The 26,937-nt window shown below is 29.7% G+C and overlaps 1 protein-coding gene across 6 annotated transcripts; it reads right to left on the bottom strand.

Annotated features, from left to right (window-relative positions):
* Window positions 1–1,156: 1,156 nt before the first annotated feature.
* LOC123269075 (sodium/potassium/calcium exchanger Nckx30C) lies at window positions 1,157–26,377 on the bottom strand. Of its 6 annotated transcripts, none has more exons than XM_044734583.1 (7): window positions 23,913–26,376; window positions 20,534–20,557; window positions 15,412–15,676; window positions 4,682–4,950; window positions 4,466–4,601; window positions 3,712–3,964; window positions 1,157–2,217 (listed from the first exon to the last, which is right to left on the bottom strand). In XM_044734583.1, the coding sequence occupies exons 1-7, from the start codon at window positions 24,804–24,806 to the stop codon at window positions 1,977–1,979; spliced, it is 2,082 nt and encodes a 693-aa protein (XP_044590518.1). In that variant the 5' UTR covers window positions 24,807–26,376; the 3' UTR covers window positions 1,157–1,976. The 6 variants fall into 6 exon arrangements, with proteins under 6 accessions (XP_044590518.1, XP_044590521.1, XP_044590519.1 ...); XM_044734586.1 differs by having other exon boundaries at window positions 15,427–15,676; XM_044734584.1 differs by having other exon boundaries at window positions 15,412–15,673; window positions 23,913–26,373.
* Between the last annotated feature and the right edge of the window lie 560 nt (window positions 26,378–26,937).

The raw sequence follows: 26,937 nt of genomic DNA, 5'->3' as shown, positions 1-26,937 counted from the left end.
TTTGTTATTAATATAGTAAGAAGAAGTGAAAGTAAAAGGGTCACGCGATGCAAAACACGCAGGTTGTGTGAGCTGTAATTACATTACTGTTTATTTATTTTTTGTTTGATATTTATTTTACTTTTTTTTTTTTTTTATTAATTGTACTTGTAAATCAAAACAAATACGATTAATAAAAAAATCCAATAAAATAAATAAATCTGTCATGGTATATTCATTTAAAATGTTTACTTTAATTTCATCTATTTACTAAGCTCTAATTTCGCAATGGGGCGTCGCCATTTATTATTCGCGGATCAATATACTTCGGGAAGATCGTATTGTGCATAATTAACTAATTTCATTTAATAATATTTTTATTGTTTATTTTAATAATTATTCATTGATTTATTTATATTATTTTAATGGATGATATTTTCATTATTTTACACCTAGATAACTACCGTACCGAGTAACGCTACCTCCATCGTACTTCATACGCCGCGATCGATTTTCAAGCGTGTTATGAAAGAAAAAAATAAAATAAAGAATAAAAATAAAAATAAAAAAAAAACACTCAGATTCACTACCGCAAAATCGATCGCATTTGATTACAGTACGAATTTTATTTTGAGGACTCACCGACATTACAATTTCGCTGTACATCCAATTTTATGATATGATCACGATCTTCAACCACTCATTTTATTCTTATATTTATATATCATCATCCCAATTGCTCCACCAATATATTACTACTAACAATAACACAGTTTTACATTTATTTAATTGTTCTTCACATTTATATACACATATATAAATATATACGTATATAAAAAAACTTAATATCTTAAATTAACACGCTCATTAATTATAAAAACGTCAGTATTTTATAAATATATACACACTATCATCTTCAAATAAATAAATAAATATTTTTTCACAACAAATTTAATATAAAATTAAATTAAGATTAATTTCAACTCCAAGTAATCTTTTTTAATTACTTTTTAAAGTTATCTTGAATTCAATTTGATGGCAATTTGATAATCTAGGCCGCAATTAGGCGCTTAATAACCTGGACATTTTTTAAATTATACTTTTCAATATTTTTTTCCACGCCATAATTTTACAATTTCAATTTTAAATCCACAAATTGAAATTAAAAAGATTCTAATGCAGTTAAAAAAAAAAAAATAATAATAATAATTGATAAAATTACTGACACTCTAAGAGAACTTGTTTGCTTCATCGCCGAAGACTATGACTAAGCTCCTCCGAATTATAGTCTAATCGATTTAATTATTACATCGATTTATTAAATTATTTTTGTTCTTTATAAATATAATGTAACATATACATATATATCTATATATTATATTTTTACGTAATACAAAATTGCGAAAAATTTAATCCTATCAACTATAATAACCTCGCGGGCAACGAGGTAGGCGTGCGAAGCTCTGTTATCAAGTTCTTAAAATAGCTAACGAGTGTCTTGATTAAATAAATAAAAAGCAAACCTTATTATGTTTTTTTTTTTTTTTTTTTTTTTCTTACAGTACCTAATATAATACCCGAATAGTCAACCAAATAAAAAGTCGAGTATTATTTATATAAATATACATATAGTTTATACTGACGTTCTTATAAATTAAAATGCCGATTTGGTCTAGATAAAAAGACTATGACAAGGACAGTTTTCAAGGTTTTATACATATTTACAGACCTCATTGAATAACAAATCGATTATGGTAGTTCCGTTGGACAATTACGTTAGAATTAAAGGTGTAATTGTCTTCTGATTAGTCGGTGAGTCGAATAATTTAAATGCGTAAAATTCTTAACTTTCTTCTTCTTGATTTTTATTTAAATCTTCTTATCTATCTTGTTAATCTCGTAACTATTATTTTTGTTTTTATTGTTTATTCATAATTAATATAAATATTATTGTATTTGTCGTCGTTGATGTATACGTCGCTCGTTTTATAGAGTTCCTAAACAGGACACACGAGAATCTCGTATTCAAACATAAGCGATACTGTTACAAAAACAAAGTACAGGAGGAACATGGTGAATCCGAGGCCACGGTTCATTCGCCATTTGAAGCAAGCGATACTCATAATTACAAACAGCAACATGCAGAAGAGTATGGCGATACTGCAGACCATCCCGACAGAATTAACCTCCACTGGTTTGCCGTAAATCAAACCGTACAGAAGCCATGGGACCGGAAGCCTGTTAGACATTAATTTAATAATTATTATTATCCTACCATAATTCGTATCATGTTAATGTTTTATCAAACTCATTATAATTATCGTTAATATTATACTATATTCTATACACTAATATACCGCAGTTAGTATTATCTGGATTATCGCAAATACTAACACATTACCTCACCAAAACCTCACATTATTTATGTAATTATCGTATCTTACAGCTACTGATACTCAGGGGTGACTCTTATTGGCTACTATTACAATGACAGTAACAATACTAATTGTTATTTTTATTTTAATTGTTATCTATATAATTAAGAGAATGAGAAAAATTTTATCTTCTGCATATTTTTATGATAAAATGGTTTTTTTTTTTAGTTAAATTAAGTTTCATTAGAAAGGTCTTGACCCAAATTGTACCTTATCAAAATTTTATATACTTTTCAACCATAATTAATTTATTATAATAAGTTTCCAGAGTAGTTATAAATAGATTCGAATTTCATATAATTAACGGAATAAGAATAATTTTCCGAAAGGCATATTTTTGTTATAAAAGGGATTTTTATGTAGTTAAATTTAATAACATCAGAAAGGTCTTGATCTGAATTTGTGCCTTTTTAAAATTTTATGTAATTTTTGGTTGCTATCAATTTTTCATGTTAATTTTTTGGAGGAGCTTGAATAGTTTGTTGATTCTATAAATTTGTATCAGTCACATTTTTCATTAAATTAACGGTAATTGATCTCGTTTTAGCAATATTATTTTTTAAATTATTTCAAATGTACCCACATTATTGACATTGTGATTAAAAAAATTGAAAAATTATGAAGCCAAAGTTCTTTTATTCATAATTCATAATTCTTAGCAATCACATAGTGACTTTAGTTTGCAAGTTGTAATAATTTAGGTAAACTAGATTAATATTTTTCTTGTTAATAATTTATTTTACTTCAGTGCGTCGTTTCGTTGGTTAGCGCCTACTTCTTCAGACACATAATCCATAAACATAATATAAAATACAATATAATGTAATCCATAGTTATAAAATAAGCCTATATGCAATAAAATTAATCAACAATAGTCAAATATAATTAAATACATTATACTCTTACCATGAAAATTAAACCTTGCTGTTTAATTTTCATAATTTAAATGAATTTTATATTAAATATATAATATATTTACAATACATGGAATGAAAAATTCACAATTTTTTTTAACCTACATCAAATTTCTTAGATGGAGAATTTAATTGCCTATGGATTACGTTACAATGTATTTTAAATTATATTAATATCTTATGTGTCTTGTAGCTGTTAACCAACGAAACAGCACACTAAAGTGAAATAAATATCAACAAGAAAAATTTCGGTCTGATTTATTTTAATTAATTATAAATATAGACCCAATTAACATAACTAGTAATTTTAATTATAATAGTTTCTATTGAAATTGTGGACAGAACTTGAGAATTGTGAAGCAATTAATCAAATTAACACTTGCCCAACTGTCACATCGAATATATTGCTGCCGACAGAGCTAGAGACTGCCATGTCACCGAAACCCTTTCGTGCAACAATTACACTGGTTATGAGATCAGGAATACTGGTCCCAGCCGCCAGGAATGTAAGACCCATCACTTCGGGAGGTATTAATATTGTGTCGCCAGTTACGTTCGCCCACCAGACCATCAGATACGAGTACGCTGCTATCCAGACAATCGATCCAAAGAACGTCACTATGAAGAATTTTTTTCCTAAAAATAATACAGTTTAATTTTAGTTCTTTTGATATAACCCGTCCCAGCTACGTTTTTTATTCCTATCTTCTCTGTATTTTTTATAAATTTTTATTCATCTTCAATTGAAGATTAACAATTAATGATGTGAGTAAATTTTTTATAAAAATAAAAAATTCAACATTGTTTAAAAAAGTGATTTATAAAAATTATAATTGTAATATAAGAATTTAAAATTAATTTTCAGATCAAGGAAGTCCAATTAAAAAAGAATTAATATTTTTTTTAATAACTAAACATAATTATTAATTAATTATTATATAATTAATTTTTAAAAGCATGTAATAATTTGGATTTATTACCGACAGTAATAATAATAATTTGACCTTGATTGTTGTACTTAAAAAATATTTTTTGTTTTTTCGTTCTTGAAAATAAGTAGTTCTAGTTATTTTTATTATTTCATTATTACATATATTGATCAATAATAATATAAGGATTTATTAGATCATGTTTTACCTCTCGGAGTTCGCGTGTCGGGTAAAGTTAGCCAGAGAGGAAATAAAATAGGCGCAACTAGAATATACGTTAGTCTCTTTTTTGGGCTAGTGGGCCACGTCATGTCTAGCGCTTCTGGTGGTTCATCTTCTTCACCCTACAAATATAAACATCATTTCTTATTTGTTCATATACAATAACAATAATGATGATGATAAACTATTGATTAGTACGAACCGATTCAAGACCAGCGTCAATGCCAGCAGCTATTCCGCCATTAGGAAGTTCCTGGATACCAGCAGTGGTACCAGCAGTTGTTGTGGTGGTTGTTGTCGTCGTAGTACCTTGTGACCCCTGCTGAAGTTGAAGCGCCGTCTCTTTGGAGACACAGCCCGAGTATTGGGCAGACGTTGACGTCGCAGCTCCATTCTGTGGCTTTGTTGCGTCCAAGAGGACTTTCAGTGACGCTATTGCGTGCAACTGCGTTGCCTTCTCATCCACTTTACCTAAATGTCCAAAAATCCCTGTCAGTATTGAGACACTTTTCACCCGCAGACTTAACACCAAGCAGTAACAAGTGTAACTGACACGTGTGTCGTGTCGCTAAACATACTCAAACCATCCTAAATGTGTACATGCACTTGTTAGAACAATCATCAAAACAATTAACTTTGTTTAATATATATTATCTATACGGAAAAAAGTAAACTGTAATATTCACTCGGATTCCGGTTAATTTTTATAGTTTCAAACAGTAAAGCGGACATCGGGGTGGCAAAAATATAAATATTACAGAACTTAATGTAGAAAGTATAAAAGTCACAATTTATAATTTAATATCCAAAATAAGTGATTAGCAGCTGTCACTATAGTAAATAACGACTCTTACATCTGAAAAAATTACAGTTTCAAACAGTAAATATTGCCATTTCAATATATAGTCCATATTATGAGGAGAAGGGGAACTCAGATAAAAGAGAAGGGGGTCCCACTCTGGGAGAATTTAACATTTGAAACAGTAAAAATTATACTTTTAAAATATACATTTTACCAGTCCAAGCTAGTCAATAATTAAAGTTTGATTTTTAGCGTTGCGTTTAAAATTTATCATTTTACTTTGTAAATATTGATGTTGCTTGTATTAGAAATTTACTAACTTTATTTTATACTTTTTACATATCATAAGATCATTTTTTAGGTACGAAATGATAAATATCTAAGTCTGAATTCTTAATTATTAGTTATACTTTAACATTTTAGACATTTACATAGCAAATATTACTGTTTGAAATAGTATTTTCTTTAATGTAAAGAGTAAATTGTAACGTTTAAATGGTAAATATTATAAAGTGAATAGTAAAATCACGATTTTACTGTTTGAAATGGTAATTTTTAGCAGTTGATCATTACTTATTATAAATTGACTGTTATTTATTACAGTTTACTTTTTTCCGTGTATTATTACTGAATATACATACACAAGTCATTTCATACCAAGTCATTAAATTTTTTTTTATTTCTTCAAGTGTATTAAAAATATCTTACTCGTTAGTTTTTCAAATTTTGTATTTATTTTCTAAAAATGAATTTTGATGTTTTTTTTACTTTAAACTGACATTTTGATAACTTTTTAAATATGAAACTTTATGTTTTTTCTTTTTTAAAACAATTTTTGGAAAAATAAATTTTTATGTTTTTTACTTTAAATTGACATTTTGATCAATTTTTAAATATAGAATTTTATGTTTTTTCTTTTTTTAAAAATGTGTGAATTTTTTTATTTTTTATTCCAGTCATTTTTTAGCAAAAATATTTTTCAAATACTTTAAATATTTCTATTTTTCAAAGCGCAAAGTTAAAAATGACTTTAGAAATTTTAAAAAACTTTTTTATCAGTTATGTTTTTAGAAATTTATTTTTTAATCTATATTATTGAAAAGATTGAAAATAATAAATAAAAAAAAATGGAAAATTTTTGAATTTTGTTTTTGGATTACAGCTAATAAATTTAAATGATTTGAAAAGGTAACTAACATTATTTTAAATTAAATAAAGAAGAAATATATTAATTTTAATATTTTATAATTATTGATTCGATTTTTTAACAACCTATAAATAAATTCTAATATTAATATTTCTTTTATTTTGTAAACAACCAAAACATAGTGAAGTTAAGGAGTAAGGCTCCATGTAAGGTCAGCCATCACTTCAAAGCGCCACTAAAACAGCAGCGCTTCAATTTTTCAGTTTTTGTCACAATAAATATTATAAACAAAAAACTAAATTACAAAAAAGAAAAAACTTTACAGCATGATTAAAAATTAATAAAAACTAACTCTAATTATCGAACCAAACAATTAAAAAAGTTTGAATATCAAACTTTATGAAACAAATAAATTTTTCAAACATTTTTTAAAAATTCATTATTCATAGAGATTAACAGCTAAAAATTCCTCGATAATTCAAGGTATCTCTCAAATGGACAAAAGATAAATTTAAAAAAGTTATTTAATTTATCATTTATATTTTGATTTAGTTTATTCAATACACATAAAGGCATAAAACAAACTTGGCGATTTGATTGAAATGACCTATAAATATAAAATATTTGATTACCCAGTGAAGCAAAATGAATAAAAACATAAACCAAAGAGACGTAAAAATAAAACGAAAAGAAAAAAAAATAAGTACATAAATCTGTTTTGCTCTTAAGCAGCATTCAAAGCAGCCCCTATAACTCTAAATAAATCCTTACTGGATGTAATTACACGTGAGAGTATTCTCTAGCAAACGTCTTGAATTGTCTTTAATTATTCACAAGACCTGGACTCTTAAACGTACCCATTAATCTTAAACTATTAAATACATCATTAAGCATCATTAAGAATTAAACAAAACTCCAAGGACTAACTTGGCTATTAAATAGATTAAATATGGAAAAAAAATGTATGCCGTTTTATTTTATTTTAAATAATAATAATAAAACTTATTAAATGAATAGAACTTTTTTAAAAATCAGATGCTCTAAGTATTTTTTTTTTTTTAAATAGATTAAATGTGAAAAAAAATGTATGCCGTTTCATTTTATTTCAAATAATAATAAAAAAATTTATTAAATGAATAGAAGTTTTTTTAAAATCAGATGCTCTATGTATTTTTTTTTCAACTGTACAAGTGAGTATGCTAGATTTAGTCACTATTGACTATTGCTACAACTATTTCACAAATACTAACAATCTCTAGCATTAAATTCGGGATTTCTGATTCAGTGATTCCAGAGAGCACTTTACGATCAGGTTCAACGGAGGCAGTTGATGTTTGGGCTTTTTTTCCGAGTTCACCGCGACTATTGAAAAACGATCTATCTTTTAGATATACTATGGCATTATCGAGCTCGATGGGTGCAAGTAAGAGGGAGAAAGAGGGGAGAGATAACCCCTAGTTAGACAGAGATAGAGAGATAAATACCGAACGGGTGTGAGTATGTCCCGTAGGATCGAATAACCGACCGGCGAAATGGGCAAAGGAGGCTAAGGTCGCCCGAGTGGAGCGAATGAGCGCGGGCGAGCGCTGGCAACGCGATCAAAGTATCGACCCGTCGACGCTTTACTTCCAGCACGCTTTTATTACAACAACTAACTCGCTATATTTTATCTACGTGTCTTGCTAAGAAACTTTTTTACGATAATTACTTCGGGTCAGAGTATTTAAGGGTTTTGTGGAATTTCAGGTTGTGAAAATTTTGTATTGTTTTGAAAATTTTAAGTTAATTCACTGGTAGTTTTTAAAATATCATTTTAAAAAAATTAAGAGGGTTCATAAGCTTTACTTGAGTTTAATAAATTTAAGTATGAAAAATTTGACAAATTAAATTAAAATAATAGTATCTAAGTAGAGTTTTGTCAGACAAATTTATAATTTTCAATTTTTTAGAATATTTTTTGTGAATAATTAATATTGAGGATTTTCTTTTAAAATAATTCTGAAAATTTTAAAATAAAAATATTAAAAATAATTCTGAAAATTTTAATTAATGCACTGGTATCTTTCAAAATATCCTTTAGAATAATACTTTGATAAATAATAAAATTTTAATTTTTTTTTACAAATTTTATAAAAAATTTCTCATTATTAGTATTTAATTTAAGACTCAAAAATAGTATTTATTTTATCCACTACAAATAATTAGCACCTACTTAAGTGTGAAGTTTGTTATATGAGCCGTTAATTCAAGAACCAATTTACAAGTGTATTACAATTATTTACTCAAGATAATTTTGATAGTTTTAGATACAAGTTTAAATAAGAGAATCATTCAGTAAACTTTCGGCATAAAAATGTATTCAATTACTAAACTATCCACAATAAATTCCACTTCAATTTGTTCATGTTAAAGTATGAGTCACATGAGACGACTCTCAGCCCTGTTAAAACAGTTATTTTTCATACATATGTGCAAAGATAGAAATTCTGACAAAACTAGGCTTGAATTGACTTTTAGGAAGTTTAAACCTATGGCGCTTTGTCACTGAGACCTCGCAGGTAATAAATGGTCCCACTGCGCTCGCCCTGTCTGCAAAGATTACTACCCTTGCACGTAATGTATCGAATAATATTCTCGCACTATCGACAGTGAAAGCTATTTTGACAAGTAAAAACTTGGAATTTTATAAGATTTTTAGGCTAAGAATAAATTAAAACTGATTTTATTTTTGTTTCTTCCTAATGACATACATGAAAACATAAAATATTTATATTAACACATATCTCCGCCGGAAAAATGTATGAACAATTTCTAATATGCATCATAGTTGGAAATCATATTTGTTTTTTTAAATGTAGGATTTATTCGTTTTAGCATACATAAAAAAACATAAATCATTGTTATTGCAAACGAACTGTAACTGACGAGTCAACGTCTTGAATAAGTAATTTATCTTTTACCGCTTTTCGGATATATTTCCAAGTTTTTTTTTTTTTTTTTTTTTTATGAACAGATATATTCAATATACATAAAAATAAGGTAATTAAAGATGTAAAGATTCGCCGTTTTTCGGGCTCAAAAAATTAAAAAATAAATTTATAAACAATGAAAAAAAAATATTTATGTTGAGAAATTAATGTATCGCCTTAAAATTGTTGATAAAAAATCAAAATTTCAATTTAAAAACTTTTTAAAATGAAATTTGATTTTTTGATAATCAAATTAAATATTTTATTTTAAATTTGGCAAGGAGTAGAATATTTCGAAAAAAAATTTTAGAATATCTTAATGTTTTGATTATTCATAGCTGAAAATAGGAGGGGAGCCTCCCATTTATGCAATTATAAATTAGCGAAAATTAATGTAATTTGCATATCAATACTCACGTTCTAAAATGCAACCCACAAAATTTGCATTAAAAAAAACATTCTTAACTGGAGGGTAAATTTTCTTGACTCAAGAAAATATTAAGGAAGATTGAAAAGTTCTTGAATGAAGTCAAAGTTTCTTAAGTCAAGAAAATTTCTTCTTGTTACAAAATTTTTTTTTCTGTGTGGTAACTCGACTTTTTTTGAAGTATGGATTTATTACAATATTATGAAGTGCATATTGAAAATTTAAAGGTCAAATTGTATAATAACTATTTTTACGAATGTTAAAAATAAATCGTTTTTACCATTTGCTGTAAAATTTTCTAAATGTGGGTTACAACATTTCAGAATGTGAGTATCGATATATGATGCATATAAAAAATTGTTCATATAAGTTTTCAGCGGAAGTAGACTTATGTGTGAGTAAACATGTATATGTTGAACATATACATTTTTTTCGTGGGGAGGGGGGGGGAGAAATTTCGATATTTTCTAACATAGTATTTTCCAATAAACATGTGGAACGTAAAAACAGAGCGAGAAAAGTTACTTTTTGGTACGTGAACGAGTAAAATTGACTAAACTATAGTTTATCATGAATCATATACTCCATCTCCGCCAAACATCGCTCGAGAATCTTACTTTTGCGGTCGGTATTACAAAATATATACTTCGAAAGATTCTTCTTTTTCTAGCAAAATGTTTTATTCTTCTGACGTTACGAATTTTAAAGTTATAAGAAATTTAATGGCCATCTGTCTAAAATACAATATTTAAAAGCGCTCTTTGCTGATTGGAGCCCTTCCAAGTAACTTATATGCTACAAAAAAAAAAAAAACATTTTAAAAGTTCTATTATTTTCTGTTTTTTGGCTGCAAACAATTTAAATGGTGGCCCAGCAGATTTACTTGTATGTAATTGGACTTTAGTTTTTGAGGTTTTGGCGTAAAACTAAACCAGTAATTCCCCAATATACTAGCAACTGGAGACTAGAGAATAGTCAGGGGGGGAAATGGGCACAAGGGATGGAATGGTCTGCAATTAGTTTAGTGGTACTTGAAAATACAATAAACTACTTGTAAAGTTCTGCACGGACGGACAATCGGGACGAGTTTGATGGGTAAAATTTTAATAGACACTTGAACTATGACAGCAATAGACTCTCGAGGGCTCTGCTGGGAATTTATAAATTTAATAATAAAAAGTTATCGTTTTGAAAAGTGTTTGAGGAAATCCGAGAAAGAGGAAAAGGAAGATGGAGAGAAAGAGATGTCAGTGTCAGCAACTGTATTTGCCCGGGGACTGAAAACTGGAGAACAAAAGTTTTTATACGAATGGATTCTTTTATTTTTTATCAGGTCAATTGATTTGAATTATCAATGGAACGCTGTAAAGTGGCGTGTCTTTATCCGTATGCCAGGATATCTGGAGGGCTCCTGAGTCAGCCAAAACGACGAGAACAAACACCCGGTGGTGGAAGTGGTGGTGCCAGCGACCGAACCACCCAGAGGCGACACATTACTACTCGGTGAGGTGAAAGGTGCCAGGAGGGTAAAGAGGTGACCCGATATTCCGTGAATTCCTTCTGCATCGCCTAGTTGGAATGTCGCCCGGTTACGACGTTCTTTCAGTGTTCCTGCGCTCATTTTTCTCAAAATCGTAAGAGCTTTCCAGATCATAAGTGTGTCTGCTCTAGCATCCATCCCTTACCTATTGTCAGACACTTTCAATTCTCTCGACTTTTTATCTTTTCATCTCTCGGGTTTTTATGCTTTTTATTCTTTTGACAGTTTTTAATATATTATATTTTTTCTCCGGGATTTAAAACCTCCAATCACCACAGTTATTTAATTACTTTCATTTCAAATTATGGTAATTGCATGATGAAAAATATTTTTTCTTTTATTCTACTAATGTAATTGAAATATGGATTTTAATAAACGCGGATTATTAAACACTATGTATTGTTTGTCTTTAATTAAAAGATGGTAGATGTTTGCTTAGTATTTCAAGCGAGGATAACTTACATATGTGTACTTAAAAGTTCTGTAATGAATTTTATGAAAAAAATAAGTTTAAAGTTATAAAAGTACAGGAAGATTCTTTTTGGAATTTACAAGATTAAGAAAAAAAAATTTTTTTTTTTTTTTAATTAACTGAAAAGTTTAAAAAAAGTGTTCATTTTTAAAAAGTAAAAGAAATGATTTAAATAAAAAAAAAATTTAAAGGATAAAAAATGAAAAATTAAAATTTTTCGTACAATTGAGTAGTTTAATTCGTGTCAGGTCACAATTTTTTTCAAGCTTAATTGATTTTTTAACATCAATTCTTAACCCAGATTCAATAAATGAATTCAATCTTGTCAAAAGAATTAAATTGTTATTCATAAGTTATTTAAAATAAACTCCGTGTAAATAAACTATTTTGAATTCATAAGATTCTATTCAGAATGTGGAAATGTTTTTCAGAAAGTTGGAACTTTATTTTTTGTTATGTTTGGGAATCGTGGTTAAACAGAATTATCAGAACCTCTAATTACATCACGTCACTGAATTTTAACAGAATTAAAGTTTGCTCGTGATAACCTTCATGTTTCTTTGCGCTTTTAAAGAGATGTATTTATAAAATGTAATAACAAGAAATCTTTTCAAAAGTTTGAAATAAAATAATAACAATGAAAAGAAATAATTTAATTGGGAAAAATGGATTATTTGAAAATTTATGATTGAAGTTTATTTGAAATTTGTGACAAAAATAAATTTTTTGGCAGTTTTTTAGTTGAGTATATTCAAAAAAGCAAAAATAATTTTTGCTATTGAATGATTCAATGTCAGTAGAAGAAATATATTGAGGTATTATAGATGTAGAACGTGATCAGAAAAATGTATTTAGAAATATTTTACATTGTCGAATCCCGGGAGTAAAACGGATCTTATGTTATTTATCTAAAATTGGTAAATTACTATAATTATTTTTGGTAAATATTATAAAGCTAACTAGGCCGGACCGCTAGACGTGAACCTAAATAATAACAATTGTTTTACATTTTTGAAGAGCTCCAATCACCATTTTTCAACTGATTCATTTCTCCCAATGGGTTTGTTCTTTTGACATTGTGTTTTGTTATGTGTATACTAATATATTTTTACGTTTCTAAACAAATGGTTCTATTAAAGTTGATATATTTCTGCTGTTTAGAAATTTATTCAAATTACAACTATTATTTCAACATAATTATTGACTAATAGAATTAATAATAAATTGTTTTGTCAGTACTTAAAATAATCACAATTAATTTTTGAATAAATTTAGATTTATTATTTATGTAAATTATCATCAAGCACACTGATAAAAAGTTTGGAAAATCCAAAAGTGCACGCCTCATAACGCTCATTCATTTTTTAAGAAAAAATAAATTGTGTAACTGATAAAAAAAAGAAAATTATAATTAAGTAATTTCTTACAGAGTATTTTTTTTTTTTTTTTCAATATCAGCGCCCTTTTTTCTTGTTATATGCGCACGCAGTCTAAAAAAATCTAGCTTTATCAAGTGGCGCCATAGTTTTCACGTGACAAATAAGAAAAATTCGTTTGTCTTTGTACGGTTATATCGTAATAAATTTTAATAAAAATTCAATTTAAAAAAAAAATACGTAAACTAGGCTACTGATATGAAATACGGACCCAGTTTATCGCATTCGTAAACTAATAAAAAAGGTCCGGTCTTGAAATATCAATTTGTTCGGGAGTAATCATTGGTACATCCAAAATGGGGTGACATCCGGACGTCCACGTAAAATTTTTTTCAAAATAGCAACATGAAATGATTTTAGAAAGTAAAAGATGGTTTAATTTAAGTGTTTTCTCCGTGTACATCTACTTATATTATTGTATAAGTGTAATATGGTTGTGATAGAGACATTTAAAGATCACAAAATTGCTTGACCTTGACGAGTCGAGTATAAAGCACAACCTCACGCGCTTCGCGCTATGAGGCGTGCAAAAAATTAATTTGATCAAAGAGAAATAATAATGAATCAAGAAAATGATTTTGATGAGTAAATTTTATTTGATTAAATATTTTTTCTGCTTGATTCAAGATGATTAAATTCTTTGATATTTTTTTCTTGGTTCAAGATTTTTTTCTTTTGAATTAATCAAGTTAATTTTTTTATTAGTGCAGAAATTTGTGACAAAATAAATTTTTTGACAGTTTTTTAGTTGAGTATATTCAAATTATATAAAAATCAACTTGAGAAAATGCACTGATAGAAGGATTTATTTGTATCAAAAAATATTTGTTAATAGCTAACAAATCATTTGTTAGAGATCATTTTTGAATATTAAACAAATATTTCTTAGTATTTAAAATGATTTGTTTGTATTTAATCAATCTGATATTCATTTATTAAATATTAATAAATATTTTTAAATATTAAGAAATATTTGTTAAGGACTAAAAAGTGGTCTCTAATAAATGATTTGCTAAATATTAACAAATATTTTTAACTATAAACAAATCTTTCTATCAGTGTGATAATTAAATAATAGTTGACTAGCATAGAATTTAATTGACACAAATGATTTTGATGTGCATAATAAAATTTTTATATTAGAACACAGTAAAAATTACATTTTTTTAATCGTACATGTTTGTACTCATTGAAAATTTTATCAAAATTTTTATAAAAATAAAAATTAAAACGGATATTTAAAATAAAAAAGATGATTGGAGAAAAATTTGAGGAAAAAGATAAGAAGGTATAACCTCGAGCTTGCGAAATGTACAGTCGGTAGTTGGGATCGATAGAGCGGTTTGTAGGTCAGGGTCTCGATATACTCGCGCTACTCGCGACTAGGTACGTACTTGGGGGATACACTCGAAACATACACATAACAGCGATAGTTGTTAAGTACATGTATTTGAATACATCCATACACGTATATCGTACACGTAGGTAAGGGCATTTGGTGGCTGTTGCAAAAGCAAAAGCTTTCGGCCTACATTATCGAAAGCAGAATTAACCTTCAATGCCTACGACATCTCTTTGCCCTTTCCACCAGTGACCCCGTGGCACTGCTTTCCTTATTTCTTTTTGTTTAGCTTTTTTTAACCTTTTCTCTTTTCCTATTATACATTTTTACTTTTTTCATCAATGTAACTCTTTTTTCCCCAACAATGAAATTCTCACCTTCACTCGAGAGCTCACGAGTTTTTCCAGTTTAAGTAGACACACACGCCTAGGAGTATTGTGTACCTCGCGTAGAGGACAATTACGCCTTTACATTGTCTCAAGTTCGACTGGACTATCAACTAGCTCTTGACAATCTGTACACGACTCTACTGTCCTCTGGGTTGTGGATGGAAAATATTTCGATAGAAAAAAAAATAAAAAAAAATTCAAGCAGAAGAAAGTTGCTCAGTCTGGCTCTGGCTCAGAATCGCTCTGGTTAAACAGATCTAAGGGAAATAATTTATTAATTACAGTGGTTAGTGGTTAGTGGTTAATTGGGTTGTTAATCAGTTCATTAATTAATTAATCAATTTATAAAATAATGGGCAGCGTGCTAGCAAGCAGGCAGGCGAGAGTGAGAGAGTGTTGAAGTTATACCGGCGCGAGACTGACCGTCGTGGAGCGGATCAATTGTGTGGATCATTAGTTGTAATAGGCCGTGCCTAAACTTGGCGTGACTCTCCCTTGATGAGTGTCGAGCACCTGGATGAGATGATGACTGCTCGCAGCCTTGGCCACTGCTGCTGCCTCCACGACTGCTGCTGCATCCAGCATCAGCGTTTATCGCGGCACCGCTGCTGCCACACGCACCTGATGTTCCTCCCACACTCGTCTCACTGCTATTCGTTGCGTTTGGATGCTGCTGGAACAACACAAACACACACACACCCCAACATACACCTACATTTACTCATCGTTAATAATTCACAATCTTTTTTATTGTTTATTATTTATTATTAAATATTTATTATTCATGCTCCTTTATTTTGTATATGCTTGTCAACACTATTTATTATTTACTCATATATTCATATTTATTTCACCTAATATATTTTCCCCTTGAATAAATTACGCTCGGTGCATTCGAAAGTGTTATAGCTCTTGTTTAACGGGAGAAACCATTTATTCATTTAATTACTCAAATTATTTTTTAGTTTTTTTACTATAAATTTTGTCGGTGAAAAATTTTGCTGTCAAAATAAAATTATATTAAATAAAAAACATTTATGGAGATGTCAATTTAAAATTTGTTTTTCCTAAAATTAAAAAAATAATTTAAAAAGTTCAACTTTCTTAATATTGATAGATCAAAATAATAAATTGTTTATAAAAATATATTATTGAAAAAAAATTTGGAAAACGATTCACCCTAAAGGCCATCCCTGCAACTTCCCGCTAATTCCGTTAATACCTGGCCGCTTTTTTTGAGCTCTTCGAGCTCAAAAATACAATCTGTGTGTTGTTTTGAGTTCTCCGAGTTCAAAAAGATACCATTTCTATGCTTTTGAGCTCTTTGAGCTCAAAAGTCTGATAGACGTTTCATAGAACACTATTTTTTGAATTTTCAAACCGCAATAACTTTTAAATGAATGAACCGATTTTTACGCGGTTGGCAGTATTCCACGCAGTTTTTAAAGCCTCATAAAGAATTTCTAAGTTTCAATTGGTCAAACTAGAAATTTCGGAGTAACTCCGAAAAAAACACTTTTTTCGGTTTTCTTTCGTTCACGATATCTCTCGAACGAATCAACCGATTTTGACCGGATTGGCAATGATCGACGTGGTTTCTCAAGGTTGAGAGCTGATTAGTTTTTGGAATCGATCGGTAAAGCCGTTTAAAAGTTATTCCAAAAAAACCACTTCTGAAAAAATTTTTTTTCCTATTTTTTTTGAGATTTCTCCAAATTTCTCAAAATCTATCGGTCCGAATCAGTTCAAATTATCAGGAAATCTAAGTTTGGTGAAGCTCTTTCGAATGGCACCAACCACGATGAAATCGGTTCAACCGTTCAAATGTTATAAGAGGTTTACATACTTACACACACACACACACACACACACACACACACACACACACACACACACACACACACACACACACACACACACACACACACACACACACACACACACACACACACACACACACACACACACACACACACACACACACACACACATACACACACACACACTCACACAGATTTTTGAAAATTTTCAATTTTCTTAGCGGGAAGTTAAAAAAGTGATGATCATAAATTTAATTTGAATCGTAGTTATAATTTATAATGGTCGCTGATAAGAACAGAGTTAACTTTCTTGTGTCATGTCTGTGCTCAGTCAGCTAATTTTAAATACTAATTAATATATCGTCATCAGATTATCGTAGATACTATTAATAAATTGTTATAAGTTTTTTTTTAAAATAAATAAAGAATTATTTATAAACTATCAAAGAATACTGTAGTGGTTTAAAATTAAACATAAACTTTTTATTTATTGTTCAGTAATTCTATTGTGAAACTTTACGCTGTCTATGGTAAGAAAAATAATTTTTATTTATTGCAAAAAAATTTCACTGAGGTTTGATTATTAAAAAAGGTCTTTATGTAATTTAATTATTAAATTTTACATATAATTATTTAACATTAATTTTTTATTTATCTTGGCAAAATACAATATAGAAATCAATATTCCAGAATTTTAATTTTACAATTAAAAAATGAATAATTTTAGGATAATTTTTCGATTGAAAAATTTTCAATAGACTTCAGAGAAATATGCATTTCATATTTTATATAAAAAAAAGAAACACTTTTAACTCGAAGTGAACAGAAAAAAAACTAATTAATAAAATGATCATATATTTAACTAGAACTAGACATCAAACACTTTCGAATGCGCCTTTAAATATCACTAATTTATCATATTATGCATTTATTATTTAAATGAAATTTGTGTGTTTGTAATTTATTAATTTATTCACCAATAACTAACCTCCGTGTGAAGGTGTAATTAATTAGCAAATAATAGGTGATATTTAATCACCGAGATTATAGATAATAATAGGTAATAGTAGTGATATCTTAATTTATAATCAGGATCTAATTACACGCATAAAAATTATTTGTTAGGACAACAAAAACAGGGATAACAAAAAAATATGCTGTGATAAAAAATGAATTTACTTACAATAACAAATCAACTAGTTTATTTAACAAGATCAACTAAGTTGCAATAACAAATGAGTTTTTACTGCTCTGAAGTTTATTTTGTTGTCTTAACAAAATCGCTTTGTTATTATAATAAATTTTTTTGTTGCAATAACAAAATAGTTTTCTTATCAATTAAATTTGTTACTTGAACAAGCTATTCCGTTGCTTTAACAAATCGATTTGTTACTTCAACAAAACTATTTTTTTTTTAAATTGAAAGATTCGGTTACAATAACAAAATAATTTTGTTGAATGAACATATGAATTACTTATTATAACCTATGTGTTTGTTAACACAAAATATGATTTGTTATCCCTATATCAACATAACAATTTGTTGTCACAACTTATTTTTTGTTGCTCTAACAAAAAATTTTTCTGCGTGTATGTCTTTGACTATTAATTATAAACCCTAACTATATTGATGGTTAAAAAAAAAACAATTTGACCGCAATAGCAGTGATAACAATTAATAATAAACATGATGATGATGATGATGATGATGAGACGACTTTATTTTCCGAGTTGTTTAATTATAATAGTAAATGAAGAGAGAAGCACTTGAATTTAATTTGCACGGCTAAAGTTACCGTTTACTGTTAGTGCGATAAGAGTTTGAAAGGATGTGAGAGAAAGTGAGAAAGCGAAAGAGGGCGGTTAAATGATTAAATGAGATAAAACGTAAGTTTATTTTGGAAAAATAGTGTGTACAGAGGGGAGAATTAAATGAAAAAGAGAATAGATGTTTTTTGAATATAATACTCAGGCTGCAGGAGATGATAGAAACCTGAGTATGGTCATACACAATGAAAACTTCTCGAGGTGGTTACTTTGCGAGGGTTAATTGCAGTGAGTGCCGAGAAGTCGGTCAGCTGCCTTCAAGACTCACTATATAAAATATATACACATGTACGTGTGCAAGTACATGTGGATATACACATATATGTATACCTTGTCGCTTCACACTGACTATCGATTCTTGGTTTTAAAGCATAATATAAAGCGATCTTGCACTTGCATTTCAGTTATTGTCTCTGGAGATTAATTTCTTAAATGCGTTTTTTCAGCTTGTCAAACGATGGCAATTAAGCTTAATTAAAAACGTCTTCTCAGGAAGAAATGTATCAAAAAATCATACACAGATAATCGAGATTAAGTATTAGTATTTATGTTTGAGTTCTTGGTAAGTAGTACGTGCATTATTTCTGTCGGACGTTCATTTTCTTTGTATGAAAAAGGAGCCTTGAGTTTTTATTATTATTATTTTATTATTTCAAGAGACAAAATGGACGCAATACAACTGGATTTCTATGGCATACAAATTTTAGAATAAATAAAAAATTTTTATTGTAGTTTTAGAGAATTTTTCTCAAGTTAAAAATTATGAGGATTTTTTTTTTACATTTATTTTTTATTGAAATTTTAATACTTGAAAATTTATTCCAAGATTTACTTTAGCATGTCTAAAAGTTAAAAAAAATTTCAATTACCTACATAGTTAAATTAATAAAAAAAATTTTTAAAACAAAAAAAATCATTTTGAAAAATTTCATCGTTGTGAATTAGAAAAAGTGTTCCAACAAAAAATTGATCTTAGTTTAATAGATTTTACTTAATTCAAACATTTTTTGTCTTTGTTCAAAACGATCTAATTTTTCAAAATGATTTTCTAGATTCAAGATTTGTTCTCTTAAATTAACTATGTCAATTTTTTTTTTATAACCATATCATAATTTAAAAAAATAAAAAAGTTTGAACAATAAAAATATAGATAAAAACAAAAATACCTTTCATTGAAAAACAATAACTCTTCTCAATTTAATTGTGTAAGTTATTTTATTTGAATTGCAAATAATTTTCAACTTCAATTCTCTGAAACCTGTTATATTGCTTTCAGTCAATTGCTTGAAAGTTGACAAAAAATGTTGAAATTTAGAGACTGGTATTGTATCTAGCAGTATAAAAATGTTTTGCAACAATAAAAAAATTTTTTTTACTTATTTTTAAAAGTAAAATATTTTCTATACTTAAATAAAAAATTTATGATATTAATATTATTATTATTTCAATGCTTCCATTTTATCAACATTTTAATTTTTCAATCAACATTATATCGAGACCAAATATTTATCTAATAGTCATAAAAAAAAAATATTTATCGTAAATTTTTTCATGAGTATGCTCTTTCCTTTCTCTGATAAATATTTGAATCGAGTTTATTATTTATAGCAAAATCGATTATCAATGGTAAATATATATTTTTTATTGGCTCATGAAAATAATTTCCAATTATTTGATAAGTATGTATTCGTATATCGTATATAAAACTAGGTAATATTTGTTTGTTGCGATCGAGTGTATTGATATTGGAATATGCGGATGACATATGATAGTGAAAAAAATAGCTGTAAGAATAAATAAATAAATAAAAAAAATAAAAAAAAACCAAGTAAAAAAAAAGTATACACTGATAAGAGAAAATTGAAGATACACATGCGACTCACCAATGCCTGGGCAGCGCTCTGGTGCTGCAAGCAAGAAATACCCAGTTACTATAAAGTCGCAATATTTACTCAAGAGACTTGTTAGTAAATTAAGGACATTGTTTACAGAGTTTGTTATAATTTATGTCGATTCATTACTTTGTTAATTTAAATACGACCATAATAAACAACTGAATAAATAAATAAATAAATAAATAAATAAATGAGAATAATAATAATGATGAATAAAAGATTGGGTTATTAGATGGGTTAGTATATATATATATAAGTATAAGTATAAATATAAATAATGTATGAGATTAAAAATAGTAAGCAAGCATAAGCTTTGACAGTTGATTATTACGTGCATTGAAAGTTTATGTATGTATAACTACGTTGATGGTGAGCTTTGCTAAAAGTTTTAGGTATTGATCAGCAAAGCGCTAAAGTATTGTCTGCTAACAGTAGAGCACAAATAACAACTTGAATATTCAAAATATAGATTAATCTATTCAATGTCTAACGAATAAACTTAAACAACAAGCTTTGTATAATGGATTAGTAGTAGTAGTAGTAGTAGTAGTAGTAGTAGTAGTAGTACTCAGTCGTAGTGGCATCGTGTAGTAGCGCCCAACGTAAAACTAATAATAGCGGAATTTAAATTATCCGCATCAACTTTTCGGTTTTTTAATTTTTTCTCTCATCCTGCCCGTTTTTAATATGATAGTAGATGAAAGAAATCGATAAATTTTTTTTTCCAATGATATTAAAATTTATTTTCAATTTTTGGTTATTACAAAATTAAGGAAGTACGAGCGCTAGGCGGGGTGGGGGATAGGTACCGACTCTAGCGTGGTAAGGGGAGAGCAGTAACCATATGATTTTTCTCAATATATAGATATATATTTAACATTGGCTAATGGCGGCATATATTTTTCTTTTAATTAATACACTTTAATTAGTCGGGCAAGTGTAAATTTTTTTGAATTAAATTTATCACTAATATTTTTACTTTCCATCCATAAGTTTTTTAAAAATATTCACCGACAGTTTTACGAGAAAAATACAAAAATTTATTTAGACATATTTAAACTTCATATTAAAAAAAAATCAAGCCTTTCATCAAAAGTTGCCTTGGTGCTTGTACTTTCTTAAATGGGAGAGTAGGTAAAGAATTTTTTTCAATCATAATAATTTCGCGGAAAATTACAAAAAATTTGACAATTTAGGGTGTCTATCTTTAACCTAGCACAACTTTTGAAAAAGTTAATGTACCGAAAAATTTTAAGATACTTTTTTGCATAACACGTTTAATTTCCTTTAAAAATATATGTCACGCTAGTCATTAAGTTGTTCGTAAAACAAAATATGAAATTCTAAAGCTCGAAGATATTTTTTTTTTCCATGAAATGTCAATATAGAAGGCTCGAGTTTTGACATGGTTATTATTTAGGTATGCTCTGACGAATTTTTTTTTTTAGTTTTTTTGATACATCTTGATGTGTACATATGGTAAAGCAAATGTATGTTTTACGAAAAGGTGTCAAATGTTTGACTACCGGGCAAAATATTTGGTAAAAAAATTCGAGATATATTTATAGGATGATTTGTGAGTATAATAATGTATAGAAATGCAAATCGTGTCGTCTCTTCTCTTTTGGGTTTGAAATTCTTCGTGGGATAGAAACTAGACGTATGTACGAATTTAAAAACTTTTTTTCCCATTATGATTATTATTATTATTTTCTTTTTGTCCTTCACTAAAGCCAGAGGCCTCCGTTGTGACGTATTTTAACGCTTGGTAGCTCCCCAATAGCATTAACTCATGCTTGTTTTACTGAGCTATTAATCTGGATATGAATTTGCGAACTTTCCGTGGGTTTACGCCCTCCAAAAGCTATTTTTCAAAACAATATTCGAGAGGAAAGATAAAAAAATAATAACGGAGACGGATAAGTATAAGTATAAATATAAATATAAATATTAATATATAAATGTATAGGTGTATGGAGGAGTGAAGAATGACGTTGAGTGAAGGGCGATACAGAAAAAATTAATAAGCATAAAAACCGTGAGGGAGAAATTTTCCTGAGACAATATACCGCTCGCTGACGATTTTCGAAAGCAAACTCTCTGTGACAATGTAGTCAGCTATGTAGTCAGCAGGAAAGACGTGGGAAGAACAAATGCTGATATCAGCTCCTGTCCACCTTTCGGTCCAGTCAACATTCAGAATAGAGTATTCAGACGCGTGTATCAGCGTTTCCTTTTCATCCCTTTCTTCCTTCTCTCCCTTATGGTCATTTTTCTTGCATTTTTATTTTTTTTCTTTTTCTACTTTATTTATTGAAAATTATAATTTTTATTTTTGTTATTAATAAATATACGTAGGTACATCTTTGAACAATTTTTCAGAAAAGTTGACGGCGAATAAATGAACCGATCGATGGATGAACTACTTAGATGATGATAATTAAGTAACGGGTAAGATGGTTTGTTATAATATTAGTTACATCTACAAGCTATCGATGAAAGATGGAAGCAAGCGGGTTATGTAGCGTAACAACTACAAGAACTGCTTCTACTGTATTAATGGTTTTTATGCTGATTTTAAAGGAACTGAACTGAATTTTCTTTTAAAAGTTAGTTTTTTTTCCCATGAAAATAATTTATATTAAGAATATATTTTAAAAAATAAATTTCAATAGCTAATTTTTGGCCAATTTTCGTATATATTTTAATTATAATTGAAGTATAAAAAATATATTTTAAACTATATGATAATTTATTTAAAATATTATATAGTTAAAATTAAGTGTGTATGTTTTCATTTTTAAAGTTTTTTAATTATATACAGAAAGAAAAAATTCTCTGTATCGGAGAACTAATTTTCTTAACTCAAGACAATATTTGATATAAAAAAGATTCCTTTCACTGGAGTAAAGTTTTATTGAAGAAAAAAAATTTCTTTTTGCTCAAAAACAATTTCGGTCTTCCAAAAAATATTCTTGATTAAAATTAACCTTTTTTTCTTTGTAGTTAAAATATAGACAAAAATTGGTTATTAAAAATGTATTTTTATTGATATTTTATACAGTTGTATATATTATTCATTTATTTTAAATGATAACAAAATTAAGAGACATCTAATAATTTTTATAATTTTTTATCAAATGAATTATTTAAAAGAAAGTTTGTGAAAAAATTCCACTTGTAAAATTGTAAGATTTTTAGAAAATAATTTATTTGTTAAATAAAGTAAAAAATGATCAAGTGTCTGTTGATTTTAGTTTTATATTTTTATTATAAATTTCTTTCATGGACTTAGAGATAAGTTGGTAAATTAATATAACTACATTAATAAATAAGTAAGTAGGTTAGTACGAAAAGATGGACTCACCGATGGCATCAGCTGGTCAGTCGACCTGACCCTTGTGACTTTATTTCTGTACAATATCCTCTTGACGAGTTTCTCCATAGGTTGATTGAATTTCATGAACCCGACGTAGGCCAGGTAGAACCCGAAGAGTACTAGTGCCTCATACCAATGTATAAAGTTGTCGCGAAAGAAGTAGATTAAAGTTAACAAGCTGATACTGTAAAAAGTGCAATCGCGGAAGAGTGGCCACCACGTAAGTGACAGAACTGTTTTAGAGAAAATCGCACACATTCCAATAACAAACAAAATGTTAAACACCGCAGACCCGACGATGGTGCCAATTCCCACGTCGTCAAAAGAAACAAACACCCCTATCACCGAGGTAAAAAGTTCTGGAGCTGACCCTCCGGCTGCCATGAAAGTCGCGCCTGCCACATCGTCCGCGATTTCAAATTTCTCGATAATAACATCCAACGCGGGGACGAAAAACTCGTCGCAGACTATCGCAAGGGCGACGAACATATAAACGACCCCCAAGACGTGAAAAATCACCGCTCCGCGTCTCCTTTCCTCGAAGGTGAACAGATCCTTGGGGAACAGGGGTGTCTTTTCCACCACCGTCGTGTTGTCCTCGGCCCCGTGGGGGGTAACGAAGTGGTGCCGATGATGGAGAGTCGCGTTGTACCCATCGTACCCAATGTCCAGCTCGCTGGGATGCCCATTAGAGGAGTTTACGCTGGAGATATTCGAACCGAACCCCAGAAGCGTTGCCGCGGGCGAGGCCGAGCTTGGAACCAGCGCTGGGCTATTATTGGGCACAGGACGGTGGGCCCCAGTGGACGAGGTCGACGCTGCGATCAGCACCACCAGAGCTACCATCGTCCTCCTCAGAAGTGAAAGGATGCACCCCTTCATTTTCACTCCTGCTTGGTCTAACTGCCTCAGTAGTCACGACATCACCTCTCACCCACTGTTTTTTATTTCTTATTAGTTTTTTATCTATTATTATTAATATTAATATTAATACTATTATTTACACTGATGCCGCAGCATCCTCACTTGGACACGCAGCCACTATCTCTCACTTATCTTATCACCGCACTCACTCACACACTTCTCACTTATACTTATATAGATATATATATATCTATAAATATATAGGAGTAAGTTATCCAGCAACTAAGTTGCCCTGTGTCACGGTGGCCCGAGACTCATGTCGACTCGCGCTCGCATCCTCCTCTTTTGCGGTAATAGGCGCGGCACTGGTTCTTCTGTGCGACCCTATTAAACCGCGACACACTCAAGAGCACCTTTCAGATATTTTTTATTTATTTATTCGCTGACTCCGTTATTTCATTTTATTCAAACTAGAACGAATTTTTTCCAATAAAATTTAAAGGGATGATGAATATTATTGATATTTATATAATTCCAGAAGAAAGATTGAAAAGAGCGACTCCATACGTCTGTAAGCTGCAGATCAGCCAGACTGTGTATTTAAGATATGATAATGAACGAAAGGCTTGATGTCACGTTTGACACGCTGACTGGTGTATTGACACCATCTACAGGAGCAGCAGAACGGCGTCGCCGCCGCGATGCTCGCCCGCTGCACACTGGAACATACCACCCTCTACTATTCTCAATATTCAGTTCTCAGTTATCCGCGCCGTTACGGTTACCATTCTCACTCCCGTAGAGCTTTAGTCCTCCTTCCTGTCTTCCTCGAGCGCCCTCTGTCGATCCCAAAATCGGCGCTCTTCACCGCATTCTCCTCGTCCTCGTCCACATCATAATCATCTTCCTCTCGCTCCTCCGTCTTCGTCCTTACTAATTTTCAGTCCTTGTTTTTGGTCTTTGCTTTGTCTTTGTCTAAAAGGGTAACTAAAGTGGGGGTGAGAGTGAGAGCCGGTTGTCGAGGATTTGTGCGCATGATCTAGCTGTTGTAAATCCACGAGCCCCGAGCGGGACAGAAAAAGCTCAGGTCTGTTGAGTAAAAAAAGATGTAGTCTCTGAACGATATTGTAACGCAAGCGCGTTACAAACCAAAAGCACGCAAGACAAACCCTCTGGTACAAACCGGGGCCCGCTCGATATTCGAGAGTCGACTCCAACTAACTACACCGTTATTTTATACCACCACATGTCCACGATACACGTTTTTCAGTCGAACCTTAACTTAACTTTAATATATTTTTTTAGTTTGTCTTTTCTCTTTTTTCTGCTTGTATTTTTACGAAGCGTTAGGAACCAGCTGAGACAGAGAAAGAACGAGGAAGAGGAAGTGTAAGCTGCTGGATTTGTTTCTTTACTTGTCTACGTGTGAGTTGTCCTCGTCTTATGAATTAATGCTTGCTTAGAATCGAGTCAGGGAGGTAAAGTCTCTGGTCTCTAGTCATACATCACTGACAATCTATCTGTCTTAACTTTTCACTTGTTCAACAAAACAGATGATGCTTTTTTTTTATTTATTATTATAGATTTAAAATTATTATTATTATTTTAACTATTGATGGATAAAATGATACGTGATATTACCTAGAGTATTGTATTCATTATTGTGGTTTTGTGGCAAACCATTGTGCTTGATGAATCGGTATCTGAAACTAATAATAATAGAGATAGAGATAAAAAAAGGGCTTTATTGATATTAGATTGAATATAATTGCGTGTGAATGGAAGTTTATGCCTATTGGATCTTTTTGTTAGGTTATTTCCAGTCTGGGTGGACACAATGACAATTGCCGGAAGAATCATATCACGATCTTGTGTTATTGGTTACATATGTGGAAAGACTATTGAGAAAAAGGAGAGAGAAAATTGTAATGGGTAATCGATATTTGTCATTGTTGACATAACTGTACAATGTATCGGCACATATGCTCTATACAGTTAGTGCAGTCTCTTACTGATCAATCCGAGTGAGATATAATAATATCTCTACACTCGATTTGCTGTAATTGCTCTGATAATTATGTGGGTGTATGTGTGTGCTTATAAATGTGAGGGAGAGAGAGATTCATCTGAAGATTATTGATTTGGTCGG

The sequence above is a fragment of the Cotesia glomerata genome, linkage group LG7 (genome assembly GCF_020080835.1).
Source record: "Cotesia glomerata isolate CgM1 linkage group LG7, MPM_Cglom_v2.3, whole genome shotgun sequence".
Classification (NCBI taxonomy): Eukaryota; Metazoa; Arthropoda; class Insecta; order Hymenoptera; family Braconidae; genus Cotesia; species Cotesia glomerata.
This window is presented reverse-complemented; position numbering and strand designations above follow the sequence as displayed.

Coding starts and splice junctions, on each gene's coding strand:
- LOC123269075 (XM_044734583.1), bottom strand. CDS start 24,806: ATGAAGGGGTGCATCCTTTCACTTCTGAGGAGGACGATGGTAGCTCTG. Junction 20,558..23,912: donor CTGACCAGCTGATGCCATCG/GTGAGTCCATCT, acceptor TCTTGCTTGCAG/CACCAGAGCGCTGCCCAGGC. Junction 4,602..4,681: donor TTGACGCTGGTCTTGAATCG/GTTCGTACTAAT, acceptor TTATATTTGTAG/GGTGAAGAAGATGAACCACC.